The 15458-nt window shown below is 47.2% G+C and overlaps 1 protein-coding gene across 3 annotated transcripts in view; it reads right to left on the bottom strand.

Annotated features, from left to right (window-relative positions):
• The window catches only part of RORA (RAR related orphan receptor A), a 368537-nt gene that overhangs the window by 81585 nt on the left and 271494 nt on the right, over positions 1 to 15458 (bottom strand). The window contains exon 1 of one of the 3 annotated variants that reach the window (XM_080980777.1): positions 3256 to 3361. The exons of the other annotated variants lie outside the window; for them this stretch is intronic. Coding sequence (XP_080836903.1) covers positions 3256 to 3286 — 31 coding nt within the window. The 5' untranslated portion in view covers positions 3287 to 3361. Of the gene's footprint in view, positions 1 to 3255; positions 3362 to 15458 lie in introns of those variants that run through there. 3 annotated transcript variants of the gene reach the window in all.

Here is a 15458-nt window from a genome sequence, read left to right as displayed (position 1 = left end):
CATTGCCCGCAGCACCCCGGACCAGCATTCAAGGCACTCCAGAGTGCCCTGGCACACTGGTTGAAAATCACCGCCCTAGTGCATTTCCCATTCATTTCAATGGACTTGAACAAAGTTACTTCCCAGCGGATCATGGATCATTGCTCAGACTTATGTGACTCTCTTTCTGTCTCCCTTAATAGCACCCCAAATCTGCAACCTCACTGTGGCAGGGCTGCACGGTGGGATCAGCTTTGCACTCCATGTTGCTTAAATAGCTCAAAGCTCAGAGGTTTCTGCAAGATTCCATTACTGAGCCACCCTGGCTGCACTAAGGCTGCAGTCCTAAATGCAGCTTCCGAGGAAGTCGTTCCCTACTAATGCAGTAGGGTCTGATTCCAAGTCTGCCTGCTTGGGATTGGGATGTATTTTAGGAAGTGTTTCCAAACAGTAATAAATAAATAAATAAATAAATAAATAAATAAATAAAAGAAATAGGTTAGCACAAGAAACTTCAATCTAATGTATGTTAAGTGACTTAATAACAATACCAGGAGATCTTTAAAAAACATTATTGACCTTAATTTATAAATCAGAATTGTGTAAGAGCTTGTCTAATGACAAATCCTAGGCATGTTGTGTTTAGTGGGGCTTGCTACCAGATGGACTTGGCCAGGAGTAAGTCCTACTGAACTCAATAGGTTTTACACCCAAGTAGACATGCAGAAGTTTGGGCTGCGCTGCTAAAAAGAGACTATCAATTTGTTTTGTAATTTCTTGTTGCATTTGCTCTGGGATACAAGCAGGATACACACTGAGATACACTTCTTAAACTTATGCAACAAAAGAAGACTTAAAATAACTACTCTGTGCCATATTTATACTGGTTTGCATCTTGAGTCCACCCTTTCCAGGGAACCAGATCCAAGGTTCTAATAATGACTGCAGTGCCTCTCTTTCAGCTGATCAAACTTCTCCTACACCCAATGACAAAAAATGTATAGGCCAAACTAGACTTTAATGGAATGTTAACAGTCTTCATTTAGTGCTTTGCTTCATAAAAAAGCAACAAATATACCAATCTGTTTTCAGAAGAATCATCATGAAAAAACACACCACAGCCCCATCATTAAGTGCCCTAGTCAGAAAGAGAAATCTAGACGGTTTATTCTTTTCAGAGAAACAACACCATGAAAATTGTGTTACTTGATAATAAGGTATATGGTGTTTCTACAGAATTCACTATCAAGATGGTCACATTATTTCAATTTAGTTATTTTTTAACTATGCGAAATTGCAAAATCACTTTGTTATACTGCAGAAGAGCTAATTGAAAACATTCCACAAAAAGTTTTGCATTTCTTTCTCACACAGACAAAAATGCAAGCCTTCCGCTGGTTTTCTTGAAACCAAGGCAACTGAGGACAGACACTGACTGGGATTTTAAAAACCTCTGATTTTCCATGATCCAATCAAGGAAGGTCAATCCAGTTCTTCCTTTTAGCTCCTCTTTTAAAAATGGATATGATTCTAAAAACCGACTATTTTTGCCTGTGCTGGCTTTTCATAGCAGAATTCCAGAGACTTTGCAGAAGTCCTGCCAAATGGGATAAATCACATTTTAGAGACCAGACATGAGTAACACAGCCTGATCCATGTCCCCTGTGCAACTTTAGTCAATGTTACGCTGAACCTGTGCTACAGAGGAGGGGTTGAAAGTAATCTCTTCCCATTTAAGTTTGTGGGGAGAGCATAAATTGCCTTCTTGCCTTTGAATAACAAGAGATCCTGCAGAGCCACAAAGGCTGACCTTTGACAGACATCTTGGCGGAGCTGAATTCAGAACAATAAAATATAATAAGTGTAAAGACTCTCTCACACTGGAAACAAAATCAACACAGCAATTGACAACAACTGATAAGCTTTATAGCTGGGGAAGGGACACTGTGGAGAACACGGGGTTAGTGCGGATTATGCCTGACTATTACCAAACAGCACAGAAGACGGCATTTTGGATTAATGGTCTTTTTGACCGGCATGCAAAGGGTTTCGCTCACAGCTGTCGGTCACAATTCTCCTTAGCCTAACTTCTCCTTTCCCCAGCTTAAGGTAGTTATCCTCAAACACTTTCGTTCAGACCCAGTTCAGTTTCCTGCTATCATTTTCAGGCGACAAAGAGTTCCTTGCAACCCCAAAGCTTACCCACTTTCTGCCACATCTGCTGGTCCACTGAGGCTGTAGTCCTATGCCCTGTTTCCTGGGAATAAGCCCCACTGAAAAGAGTGAGATTTATATCCAAGTAAACATGCACAGGATTGCTGCACTGCAAAATAGATAATCTGGCCAGTTCTGGGTCCTATCAGTCATTTTCAAATCCAAACCCAACCTCATTGTGAGAAAGTAAAATATGAGGGAAATGGAAGGTAACCACAAACATGTAGGGCTGGGAGGAGAATTTGTTACTCTGCAGTTGGGCACATGCCTCTGGCGTACCTCTCCACCACCACAGAAATAATATGTGCTTCAAAGTTTCCCCTCAATTCAGTATTCTGTCTGTTCTGGGCGAGGAGAATGTTTTTGAAGCTATGCATCCCCTCAATATTTAACAATAGGCAATGATCACATCTAAAAGAACCCTCACGTTTTAAAGACTTCAAACTTTGAAGGATAAATAAGTTACAGGTCCTTCTACCTCAAGTGCGCTCTCTTATCGTGCAGAGTCTATGTCTGGAAAGTTGAGGGGGGTCCATGTGGCATGTCGAGTCCAGCACTCTGCAGACTTCAGACCACAACTGGGTTAGTGGCACACAAAGACACACCAAATTAAGCAGACTCACTGCCAAGGGCAGACCGGCCCTCTCCAGGACGGGGCACCTGCCCCGAGGTCAGCTCGAGCGGGCCAGAGGCCCCTTCCGACGTTTCCGCCAACAGCCTCGCACCCCGAGCCAAGGGACGTCATGTGACGCCGGGGGCAACTTCGGGAGGTAGATTCCGAGCGGTTACTTTACGTAACGCAAAGGAGCCCTTTCGGATTCGCGGACCCGGAGTTGCCTCTCCCCGCCCCGTCCTGGCGCCCGGATCGCCCCCTCCGCCCCCCCACCCAGCCCCCGCCCGCCCGCCCGCCCGCCCGCAGGCACCGACCCGGCAGCGGCGGGAGCCGGATCGCGCTCGGAAAGCGCCTGGGCTGCCGAGAGCGCCGCTTTCCTGGCGGGTCCCGCGGAGCCGGAGAAAGCAGCGCCGCAGCCCGGGCGGATCGGGCGCCGCCGCGCGGCTCACCTTTCATCGCGGCGATCACCAAGCACAGCATTTGGCGGCGGCGCCTCCTGCGCTCTCGCGGGGCAGCGTCCGCCTCGTCAGCAGCGCCTGCCAGCAGCCCCGACCGGCCCTCTCCGCAGCAGCAGCAGCAGCGGCAGCGGCAGCGGCAGCAGCCTCCGCCTCCTCCGGCGCGCCTCGGCCCAGCTGAGGCGCCATGTGACCGGCCCGGCCCCCCCGCTCGCCCGCCCGCCCCGGCTGCCGCGGGAGGTGGGGCAGGGGGACCGGCGGGGCGGACGCTGCTCCGGCCCGCCTCCTCCTCCTGCTGGGGCCCGATCCGGCTCCCCGGCGGGCCTCCTCGGCACCAAGCGCCCGGACTTCGGGGCCACTTTCTCCCGAGGCAGCGGGCGCCGCACCCCGGGGATCCGGACTTCCCCCCGGGGAAGAGCTGGCAGTTTGGGGCCGCCTTCGAGAGGGCGTCTGCGCGTGTTGCCAGGGAAGGCGATTTCTCGCAGCAGTCCTTTATAATGGTTGTTTTAGACGCTTAAAAAAATAAATCCTAAAACATTTTGTTAAACATTAACCTTCGTCTGATTGAGCTGCGCAGAACCCCAGCTGGAAGGCCAGTCAGCGGAGGTTACTTTCGGGGAAATGGGCTTAGGGTCGTCATCAGCGTTTTGGCTTACTCTTGTGTCACACAGGGTGATAACTCGGAAGTCTCAAAGCTATTTAACATACACACACAGTCAGGGGGGCGAGAAAGAGCCCTGACAGTTCCCTGACATTCAATGCACGTTTGCACTGAATGTGTATGACCCCCCCGCCCCCAGTCCTGGGCGCTGCCAGGGGCCCCAGTTCAGCTTCATGACTTCTTCTGCAGGAATAAGGAAGCCAAGTGGGTTGGCCGCTGAAACTTGCTTCAGCACTGGTGACAGTCCTCCAGGTCGTATTTCTGTGTCATAGATGATCTACAGTACTTGAGATTCCTCCATTGAAGGGCTTGGGCTAGGTGACCCTGAGGTGTCTTGCAACCGTACAATTCTCTGAGGGTAGGTGCCTAGTCTAGGGGGTGCAAGGTAGGCCATGTGGCATACACAGCTCTTTCCTCCAGCAGAAGGAGGCAGTTGGGGCATAGGAAGAGCGAACCAGGGGTTCTCCCCCCTCCCGGTTACCCCCTTTCCTTCAGCTTCTTGTATCATCTCCCCTGTGGAGAATTTTACACTCTGGACAGGGACTTGGGCAAAGCTCATGGATGACACTGTGAAAAGGTGTCCACAGCACGTGGGCAGCTTAGGCCACCCAAGCCTTGTTTTCAGTATCAAGGCTCAGCTCCAAAATGGGTGAGAAGGAACAACACTTGGTGAGAAAAGGTGGGGCTTCCCAGCACCCGCTACAACCTTTGGAGGCCACCTGCTTCTCGGCCATCTCCTTTACCTGTTCAGTGTTTTCAGGTGTTTTGAAGCACTGCGCCAACCCACAGGCCCAGCTCAAGTCTGCAATAAACAAAACAGTGGACAGCCCTATGTACCAATATCCAGGGGTTTGCCATAGGGCTGGGGTGGCTGGCTTTCACCAAGGGTGCAGGCCTGGGCTGGGGGCAAAAATTGCACCTCTCCACTCTGGCTTGCAGTGGCTAAGAACCTGCCTGCCCGCCATGCACTCCCCAGGCTGCTGCTCCACTGCTCTGGGCAGCCAACATCACCTTGCCAAGGGCACAGGGAGCGTAGGTATGTCTCTGTCCACATCAGCCCATCCATACACACCATTCGCATGTGAGCAATGCAGGCACCTGGACCCCCAGTTGCTTTTGCAAATGGCTTCATGGAAGACACACCCTTCAACACATACGCCCTTCAACACATGCACCCTGCTTCCTGGTCCCACATGCAGATGCCGTGTAGTGGGCTGGAGTCATTATCGCCAGTGACCTAGAGCCATCCAATCAGCTTTTTAGCTGCTGCAAAGAAGTCTTCTCACCCTTTGTGCTAATTGGAGCCAGTAAGTCCATCAGTCACAGAGGATCGGCTCCTAGGGTCACTCTGCAGATGGCACATGAGGAAAACACCAAGGAGGAGTTGTTCTACATGTGCCAAAGCTAAGCATTCAAGAACACTGAAAATGCAAGGGGTGCTTCCATTTCAAGAGAATGTTCCTCAAGTTGTTACTTGAAAGGCAACACATGAAGATCTGCATTGATGGTTATAATGTATTCCTAATTATTATTATTGTATAACTGTAAGATTATTGAATAATTTTACAAGGCATGTGGGTGTGACTACGATGAAGGGACCTTCCACTTCTGATTCTGCTGCTATGCTGTTGGCATGTGAATAGGCCAACGTGTGGTCTTGCCACACAGAGCTTGGACAGAGCGCAGTGTTGCCAGGTGAGGGGGTGTGCAGAGGCTGCCTATCTCTTGCCCTCTGCACTTACAAAACCGAGTATTGTGTCTCTGCTGTGTTGTTACATAAAGGTAAAGGTAACGGGACCCCTGACCATTAGGTCCAGTCAGGCCGACTCGGGTTGTGGCGCTCATCTCACTCTATAGGCCGAGGGAGCCGGCGTCCAGCTTCTGGGTCATGTGGCCAGCATGACTAAGCCGCTTCTGGCGAGCCAGAGCAGTGCACGGAAACGCTGTTTACCTTCCCGCCGGAGCGGTACCTATTTATCTACTTGCACTTTGACGTGCTTTTGAACTGCTAGGTCGGCAGGAGCAGGGACCGAGCAACACGAGCACACCCCGTCACGGGGATTCGAACCGCTGACCTTCTGATTGGCAAGTCCTAGGCTCTGTGGTTTAACCCACAGCACCACCCGCGTCCCCGTGTTGTTACATGGTGTTTGTCTATTATATGTTGAGTGGGAAAGAGTACATGGATGTGTCATTATGTTTGTGGCATGTATCTCTAAGAGCAGATAAGCGCAGGCCCGTCTGTTTCCCGTGGCTGCATATGAATGGCCCACAGCATCTGGAAGCAGCCCTACTTGTACTTGCAAGCTGTTTAAGAAGAAGAGTGTCTCTGAGAATGGCACTCCTGCAAGCACAGCTCTTGCATCTGGGAACAGGAAGCAGGGCCTCCATGCTGAAGGGCATGTCTTCCACAAAGGAACGGCAAGCCTTTTGCAGAATCCATTTTTTTCGTATTTGGTTATTGTGTTTAGTTGCATTTTGCTGGCCTTGTGGGAGACGAAAGCAATAATTATTACATTTAAACTGAATGAACTACAGATGTTCTGGTCTCAGAAACTGTATTTTACTTTTGGCAAGTGCTTACATAATGGAGAAAGAATGAAAAGCGGGAGGGGAAAAGAAAAGGAGCAAAAAGCTCCCTGTCTGGTTACCTTGTGAGCTGCCTTCCTCAGGAAAATCCACATTTTTCTTCTCTTAAATATGAAGGAGACAACAGAGCAAAGGTTTAAAGGCATTTCCTGGGGCGGCAGATGTGCGCAGGAGTTTACCAGTTCTGTGAAGGGGAGTGCTATCTCTTAGATGGATTACAGATATCTATATATTTTGGAAAGTTGTTTGACTGTCTTTCTGCTTGTTATTGATACATTTGGACACCTCTTAAGATATCGCTACCAAATCTGTCATGATGGTTTCTGACAGTGAGGAGGAGATTATGATATGCAAATGTTATGCAATTCAAATAAGTCAAAATCAGTGACATTTGGATAGGTTTAGTATGCCATCTTGATTCAAAGTGTCATCCAACTGTAGCTAAACATAGATGAAAACTTGCTTCTTGATCTCAGGAGCCACTATGCCAAATTTGATGACAACATCTTAAGAAGTTCCCAATCAGTGTTGTTTTGACCGGTTTGGTCTGCTAGCTTGATTCAATGGCATCCAATGGTATCCAAACATATATAGCAAAATAATATAAAAATGAGTTTAAGATATTACTGTTCTTTGCATTATTTAGTGTAAGGACTAAGTGCACCATTAAAAAAGAAAAGATGACCAACTGAAAAACAAGAAAGTGTATAATCTGAAGCTCTGACTGAAGCGTATTGGGCAGGACTCTAAAAGTTTGCCTAGTAGGAATCTAGCTGTGTTTTATCTCTTCTGTGATGTTTCCTTTCCCTTCTCTTTAATTGGTTTGAAGTGTTGTGTGGTTAAGAGGTGAGAGACTGAGGTGAGCAGGTCAAATCTGGGGGGATCCCACTCTCTGCGGAGGTGGCTTTCCTCCTATTTTAATTCTTTAGAGATGCATCCAAATCAAAAAGCTATTAATATCTGCCTGAGGGTGAGGGGAATGTATTAGGAAGACCTTTATCTTCTGCTTAACCTTGCTCTGGTAATGGGAAGTGAGAGACTCTCACAAGATGAACCAGCAGAGCACCGGAATGATCAGCTGCCATGGCTTTTATGTGGCTTAGTGACACTATCAGCCCACAAAAAACTGATATATTTTTTAAAGCAAAATCATGAAGAGGCAGCCATAAGAAAGGAAGGGCTGCATGTCAAAGACAAAGACCTATATATGAAAACACACTGCTTATAGATATTGCTTTTTCTGCAGTGCCAAGCAGTGCCATTTTTCTAGAAGGAGAGGTTGCTGGAACTCACCATGAACGCCTCCCTTGTTTTCCTGGAATGGCACTGGCGCCCACCTGAGTGAGTTCCAGCAGAAGAAAAATAAACACCTTGGCAAAGACTATAATTCAATTAATGCTTTCTATGCAGAAGGTCCCAAGCAGCATCCCTAGTATCATCTTCGGGTAAAAGGATATCAGGCAGCGGAAGTGTTCTGCCCTGTATCTTGAGAGCATTTCATTATTTTCTTTATTCCATAAAATGTATGAAATGCCCCCCAGATGTTGCACTACCAGCTCCAGTGATTGCCTCCCTTCTTTTCTTTCAATGACAATGCCACTTTTACCCGAGAGGTGCCAGAACTGAGCCCCAGTGAGTTCCAGATGAAAAAAAGCCCTGGTGCTAAGTAATGATCATTACATATTTCCATAAGCGCTATATTCTGATATGTGGGGTAGCTATCCCCCTACCCCACATCATTCCAATTGTCTCTTTTGTTTTCCAGGCCTGCATTTATTCCTTTAAGGAGTCATCCAGACCTCCCTTTGTGCCACATTTCCAGGCGCATATCTGTGCTTAAAAGCATCGTGTCCAATACCTTTTTTTCTTTTTTTGCCCTAAAGATCCCCCCACGAAAACCTGCTCTTTACTGCTGAATCGGAGCAAATAGCAACCTATGGAAAACACAAATTGCCATTTGTTCCAATTCAGCTTTAAAGATTGCAGGGCAAAAGGTAAGTGTGGGTGAGCCCTAAATCAGGGATGGGGAACCTGGTGACCCTCCCAATGTTGGGCTATAATTCTCACTGTCCCTGACCATTGGTTGTGCTGCCTGGGTCTGTTCAGAGTTGTAGCCCAAGAACATCCAGAGAACCCCAGTGGAAAGCTGATCTAAGCATCTGTAAGATACCATGCAGTGTACAAGGAAGCCCAACAGGGGCAGTGAGTGGTCTGTGTTTGCTTTAGTGAGTTATAAAATTCCACCCTGGAAAATGGATTAGATTATCATCTGTCCAGGACTGCAGAAATAATATGAAGGGTCAATTTGCAGTTAAAAGGGTTGGGGGGGGGCATGGTGTATGTGAACACGATGCCTAACGTCTCCACCACTATGAGCCTATGGTTGCTTTGCAATAGCTCAGCAACGCAGTGCCCTGACATTTAGATGCACCAAGACAACAAACTTGAGATTCAGAAGGGGTGTATGGGGGGGGGGAGAGAGAGAGAGAGAGAGAGAGAGAGACTGGCTTCATGTATTTTAATGCAGGGTTAGCTCACCCTCTGCATATCCTTATGACATGGCAAGGCATGTCAGGCCATTGGTTTGAGCGGTGTCACAGCCCATTAAGTCTTCTCTGATTGTCAGATGTTTAACCTTAAGGTACATAGCTTTGAATTATTATTGATCAGTATTTGTTTCCAGCCCGGATGAAGAGAAAATGGTAATCAGGGATGACATCTGATGCAGTGGGCTGTTTGTGGCAGTCAGTCTCCAATAGATGCAAACGCATACACACCCCAGATGTACAGTATATCTAAAGAAAATACTGCCACCAGCATTTTAAGTGGACAATATGGTGCCTGCTCTTGACCATTAGAGCTTTATAGCTCCCACCTCACCCACAAAGCAGGACCCAGAGTTTTTTTGCTTGCTTTTTAAACAAGCAAGAAAACAAACAAACATCCCTTAGGGAGGAATGCAATGTTGCCTTGGCTTTGAGTTCCTGCGAGGGTCAACTGATTAGCCATCCATTGTTGAACATTCCATGGAGCCTAGGACGCCACTGTGCAGATGGCAGATTATCCTTTCTTCCACAGTATTGTATCCAGGGCTTTTTTTTAGCCAGAATACATCGGAAAACAGTTCCGGCACCTTTCCCCACACCATGCCTCTGGCTCACGAGAAGACTCTACCCGGAGCGCAAAGAAGACATCCTCTATGGGCTCTGGAGAGGGTCTTCTCATGCCAAAGGCACAGCAGGGCTTTGAAGAGGCTCTTCAGCCACCCAGGCTAACAGATGACTTGTGGGAAGAAACCTTCCTGTGCGTCAACTCTGCAAACTGCCCTGCCTCTCCAACTCGTGCATGCAAGCAGGAGGGATAGGGCAGCTTGCAGAGCAGACGTGCAGGGAAGAAGCTTCTCTGCACATTAGCTCTGCGTGTCCACCGAGCAGCCCTCCCTTTTCCACTGGCGAGGAAGCAGGAAGGGCAGGGCAGCGTTCCTGCACCTTTGTTATAGGGAAAAAAGCACCGATTGTATCATTTGTTAGCAGCAGCTGGAGCAAGCTTCCAGTGCAGCAAAGATTCTCCAGCTGGCCACCAGCTAGAGCTGCAGGCGTCCCCAAAGAGGAACGCAAGGAGGCCTCAGGGGCCAACAGCATTCAGTTCAGGGAAAGGCAGGAGGCAGTTCTCCTGGATTCAGCTAGCTGAGAAGACTGGTGCTGCTAAAATTAGGGGCAGGAGTGCAGTGATATCAGGGTCTTGAGGATGTTCACTAGTTCTGGGGAAAGAAGTTCCCAGATGGACACAAAAATGTATTTAGCAAGCCCTGAAATGTACTGAAGAATGCTACCTGTGTGTTATTATTTATTGTCTGCCCTTCACCAGCAGGTCCCAGGGCGGGTTACAACAATTTGCATTGCAAAACAGGGACTAGACTAGATGACTCTATGGGGTACCTTCCAACTCTACAATTCTATAATTTCCGATGCTATAATTTCCAATGCAATAATTTATAATGTTGTAATTGTAATTTAGGGACGCGGGTGGTGCTGTGAGTTAAACCACAGACCCTAGGACTGGCCAATCAGAAGGTCGGCAGTTCGAATCCCCGTGATGAGGTGAGCCCCCGTTGCTCGGTCCCTGTTCCTGCCAACTTAGCAGTTCGAAAGCACATCAAAGTGCAAGTAGATAAACAGGTACCGCGCCGGCGGAAGGTAAACGGCGTTTCCGTGCACTTCTCTGGTTCGCCAGAAGTGGCTTAGTCATGCTGGTCATGACCCGGAAGCTGTACGCTGGCTCCCTTGGCCAATAAAACGAGATGAGTGCCGCAACCCCAGAGTTGGCTACGACTGGACCTAATGGTCAGGGGCCCCTTTACCTTTACCTAAAGCTCTTCTAAAGTACAATTGGAGGAGTTCAGCTGTATTGGTTCTGAGAAATACAGAGGAAATACAGAGACGGTTCTTCCCTCTGTAGGAATGTGGACAAGCAAAATAATCAATTTTTGTTTGTGTGCAGTGTTATGAAATACTTTTTTTTATAACTATTGACATTTCTATCCGGTCATGCCACACATCAATAATGGATTTCCCTCTCACACGCAAAGTGGCAGCTTTTAAGGGGCAGCGTTTGCCCAAGTGGACATTGTCTGACCAGCAGCAGATTCCTCACTCCTGCTGAGCATACATATGCTTTACTGAAAATAAATATTCAGAAAAGGCTGAAAATAATATCTAATATCTGGCATTTCTCTAAGCTCACTTTTAACACCCAGATAATGTATTTATTGCATTTGTAGTCCCCCCTTTTCTCCACGGAGCTCAAGGTGGTGGCATAGGTGATTCTTCTCATTTGATCCCCACAATAAACCTGTGAGGAAAGTTAGGCCGGGAGGCAGGACTGGCCCAAGGTCATATGCAATGAGCTTTATCCAAGTGGGGATTTGAACCCCAGTCTTTCGGGTTCCAGTCTGATGCTCTAACCATTACACCGCTCAGGCTCACTGTAAGTGGGTGTAAGAAGTTTAGTCCACCAGAAGCTTCTCTCCAACAAAATTCTTTCAGCTTCAGCTGAAACTCATTTCTCAACCACTTTAGTTGACTCAAAGCATCTAGTGGTGGAAAGCCTATGAAAGCCTTCCACAAGCAGGTGCTCCCCTAAAAAGCCCAAGGTAAATCCTAGAATCTACATACAAGAGCAGTCCAAGAATCATAGCATTAACTCATTCTCCTGTGTCCCCTGACCTAAGATGTGAACTAACCTGACCAAAGAAGGCTGTTATTTCTCAGACAAATGGTTGGTTGATCACAGAGCAGGGATGCCTCCATTGTAGCAGCAGGTTGCCAAGCTAGGAGCTTACTACATACTATAAGTCAGGTTGAGATTTATTTATTTATTTCATCCAAAATTGGTGTTGCCTGATGGTACCCCTGCTATATCTTATTGTCAAGTGGCCAGTTGATCTGTACGTGTTGTTATTGATTAGCCAGAACATCATACCATGCAAAACAGTTTTTTGAAATAAAGGAACAATTTGTTGTAAATTGCTTCTGAGTGCCTAAAGCAAAAAAGTAAATAAATAATTTCATTTGCACTGCACAGAATCATAGAATTGTAGAGTGGACAGGATCCCAAGGGTCATTCAGCCCAACCCTCTGCAATGCAGGAAGCACAGCTAAATAATCTCTGATAGACGGCAATCAAACCTCTGCCTGAAAACCTCCAAGGAAAGAGAATCCACCACTGGAATCCTATGTAACATTGTCGTAGACCTATTTGTTCTATTACACTTTCTTTTTGATGCAAATTCATGATATGTAGGGAAGGTGTAAAGGTAAAGGACCCCTGGACAGTTAAGTTCAGTCAAATTTGACTTTAGGCCGAGGGCTTTAGGTCGAGAGAGCCAGCGTTTGTCCACAGACAGATTTCCGGGTCATGTCGTCCGCAAGACCAAACTGCTTGTGGCACAACAGAACACTGTGACGGAAGCCAGAGCTCACCGAAACGCTGTTTACCTTTCTGCCACAGCGGTACCTATTTAGCAAGGTTGGGACGGAAAGGCAGCTCACCCCATCGCGGGGATTCAAACCACTGACCTTCCGATTGGCAAGCCTAAGAGGCTCAGTGGTTTAGACCCCAGTGCCACCCACATCCCACATCCTACTTACCTTTCCCTATATAGGGAAAGCAGGATTGAAAGTTATCACTGCCAATATTTACTTGGAGTTAAGCCCCATAATACTCAATGGGATTTACTGTCTAGTACATGGATGGGGAACCTGTGGCCCTCTAGTTGTTGTTGGATTTCAACTCACATCACTGGAGCTGATGGGAGTTGAACAACATGTGGAACGCCACAGGCTCTCCATCCCTGCCATGGCAAGTATGCTCAGGACAACAGTCTTAAAGCACCAGTGAAGTAACATAAGTAAACTAACTGCCTCTCTAGGCATTTGCATAAAAACTCTTGTCCCTAGTTATGGCAGCACCATTCATTTCAACTAGGGGTGTGCAGGAGAACTTCCCAATGACTTGCCATTTGTGGTGTCAGGCCTGTCTGATGGTCAGCGCTCCTTGCAATAAACTTCACAGCACCCAAAAATTGCTAGGAACACAAGAAACTGCCTTATGTTGAAGCTGAACATTGATCCATCTAGCTAAAGATTGTCCACACTGATTGGCAGCAGCTCCCCAGAGATGCAGTCTTTGCCAGCACTACCCGGATGTGTCATTGGGGATTGAACCTGGGACCTGCTCTGCTGAGCTATGGCCCTTCCTCAATTAATACTGCTAATAATATTAATAATCGTTTAAAGGCCCATTGGGTTTGACAAAAGTTAGGGAGGAAGGAGTTCTCCTGACACCTTGGTGCTCACACACATCCCAGCTATGACTGACCATCTACCTATCAACTAAGGACCTCTCTAGGATCTGCGTCAGAAGGCCTTTCCCTTCACCCTGCTTCCTGATCCTTCCAACCAGACATGCCAGGAATCAAACCTGGGGCTTTCAGTGTGCTGAGGTGGCACCACTGAGCTGGGGTGTTCCACCCCAAAGCATACACCATAGTGATGCCATCATGACAAGTGGTTACAAATTCCAAGAAAGTTTTGTGCTGTGTTTTTCTGACACTGTTTTTTTGACGCTGAGCTCTTGTGTATTTTTTGCCAACTGAATTGTCTTTGTGTTTTACTGTTGCAAATCTCCCAGAGGACTTGGGCCAATGGGCAATTTAGAGATGGAATGAATGAACGGATAGGCAGCCAGCAATAAAAGCTGGTCAAAGGGGCTGATATCATCATGTGAGCTGCTCAGTGCCCAGAGGGGGCATCCTGGCTTCCTCAAGAAACCAGCTGCCTTAAAATTTGGATTAAAATTTCTTGATGCCGGCACACCCTACAGAAACCACCCCCAACCCAGTGCCCTCCAGATGTGTTGACCTTCAGCTCCCATTAGGCCCAGCTAACATGACCAAGGGTCAGAGATGATGCAAATGGTAGCCCAAAACATCTGGAGCAGCCCCAGGTTGGGGAAGGTGGCCCTATGCCATAGAAGTTGCTTCAGCACAGCACATAAACTAGGTAAGATTAAGGAGTGTGGATGTGAAAGAGACCTTAATCACTTCTTCTTGCTTGATTAGAATATTATTTTTTTAAAAAAAATATGGCTGGAAACTCATTAGCATCCCCATTCTATTACTGGCAAGAATCCTTCAAGGATGTGTCATGCAGACACTTCGTTCTTGATTATTTCAGCTCAGCCCCAAATCACTGTTGACAGGGCTACTCAAAGGCTTGTCAGGGAATAGAGAAACATTATGACATTCTTTCTCCACATCACCTTCCATGCCATGAAATATAAGGGTCAGGTCACAATGGATAAGGAGCCATGGGAGATGCTCCCGTATAATGAAGAGGTTATCTTGAGCAGATATGCTCTGCGGGGATTAGGCTGAAGGCTGCCCACCTCTATCTCTTGCCCCCCAACCCCTTCACCAGCACCACTGGGGTAGGGTGGCGACTCTTAGCAAAGCATGAACTTGGATTCACAATTCAGAAGCCCTGCTGGCAACTGGCATCAAAGGAACTGAGAGCATCTGGAAAGAGGGAACACTTTGGTTTTTATGGGCTTGGGGACCAATCAGCTGCTCATGGTCACCTGATCATAGCTCCAGTGAACTGGTCCAGGATCTACTACCACTGCATAGATGCTGAAGCTAAGCATGGAAAGACTGGATGGGTAAACTGGGATGGTAGATGAGTGGACACCTCATGTAAGAAAGGAAAATAAGTGTCACATTCCATTGTGCATTAAAGTCCATCCTGCTTTCTTGACCTTTTCATAGCTTATTTTCGGTGGTGGAGTGGTTATCCTCCCTCCTTACTCTACCGATACAACTGAAATACAGCTGAGAAGATGAGACCTTTGCAAAACCAATAAAATCATCGCTATGCAGCAAAATCCTTTGCCGAACAATGAAAGTTTTTATTTTTTTTTTATTGTTTTATCTGTTCTTGTGGTTTTCTGTCCCCCTCTAATATTTTAATTCTTCTTATTGTGACTTGCTCTGAGGCTCTCTATATGACGAGAGGGAAATAAATAAATGGTTAATTGATATTTTCTTGAATGTATAGTAAGTAACACAAAGGCTGCAACTCTTTAGTTAGGAGTATACCCAATTAAAATCAACGTGAACTACTTCTGAGCAGACATGGTTAGAATTGTGCCATTGGCAACTTTCTGGACCTCCCACCCTGTTCCCTCCCTGTACATGAGTGGGTGTGAAGGAATGGGCCAGCCTAGGCCCCACCTCCTCCCAGTCCCACTTCCTGGTTGCCATTAGGCCTAAGGAGGGGTCATGCGGCAGGTGGAGGGACCCTGAGGAGGAGTGGGAGGAGCTTGGATAAATAGATATGGAGGACCCTGGGTAGCGTTCCCAGCAAGGTGAGAGTTGCAGATTCTGAAC

This window comes from Podarcis pityusensis, assembly GCF_964106645.2.
Source record: "Podarcis pityusensis genome assembly, chromosome: 14".
In the NCBI taxonomy this organism is placed as follows: domain Eukaryota; kingdom Metazoa; phylum Chordata; class Lepidosauria; order Squamata; family Lacertidae; genus Podarcis; species Podarcis pityusensis.
The sequence above is the reverse complement of the archived record's forward strand: the minus strand, read 5'-3'. Positions and strand labels throughout refer to the sequence as shown.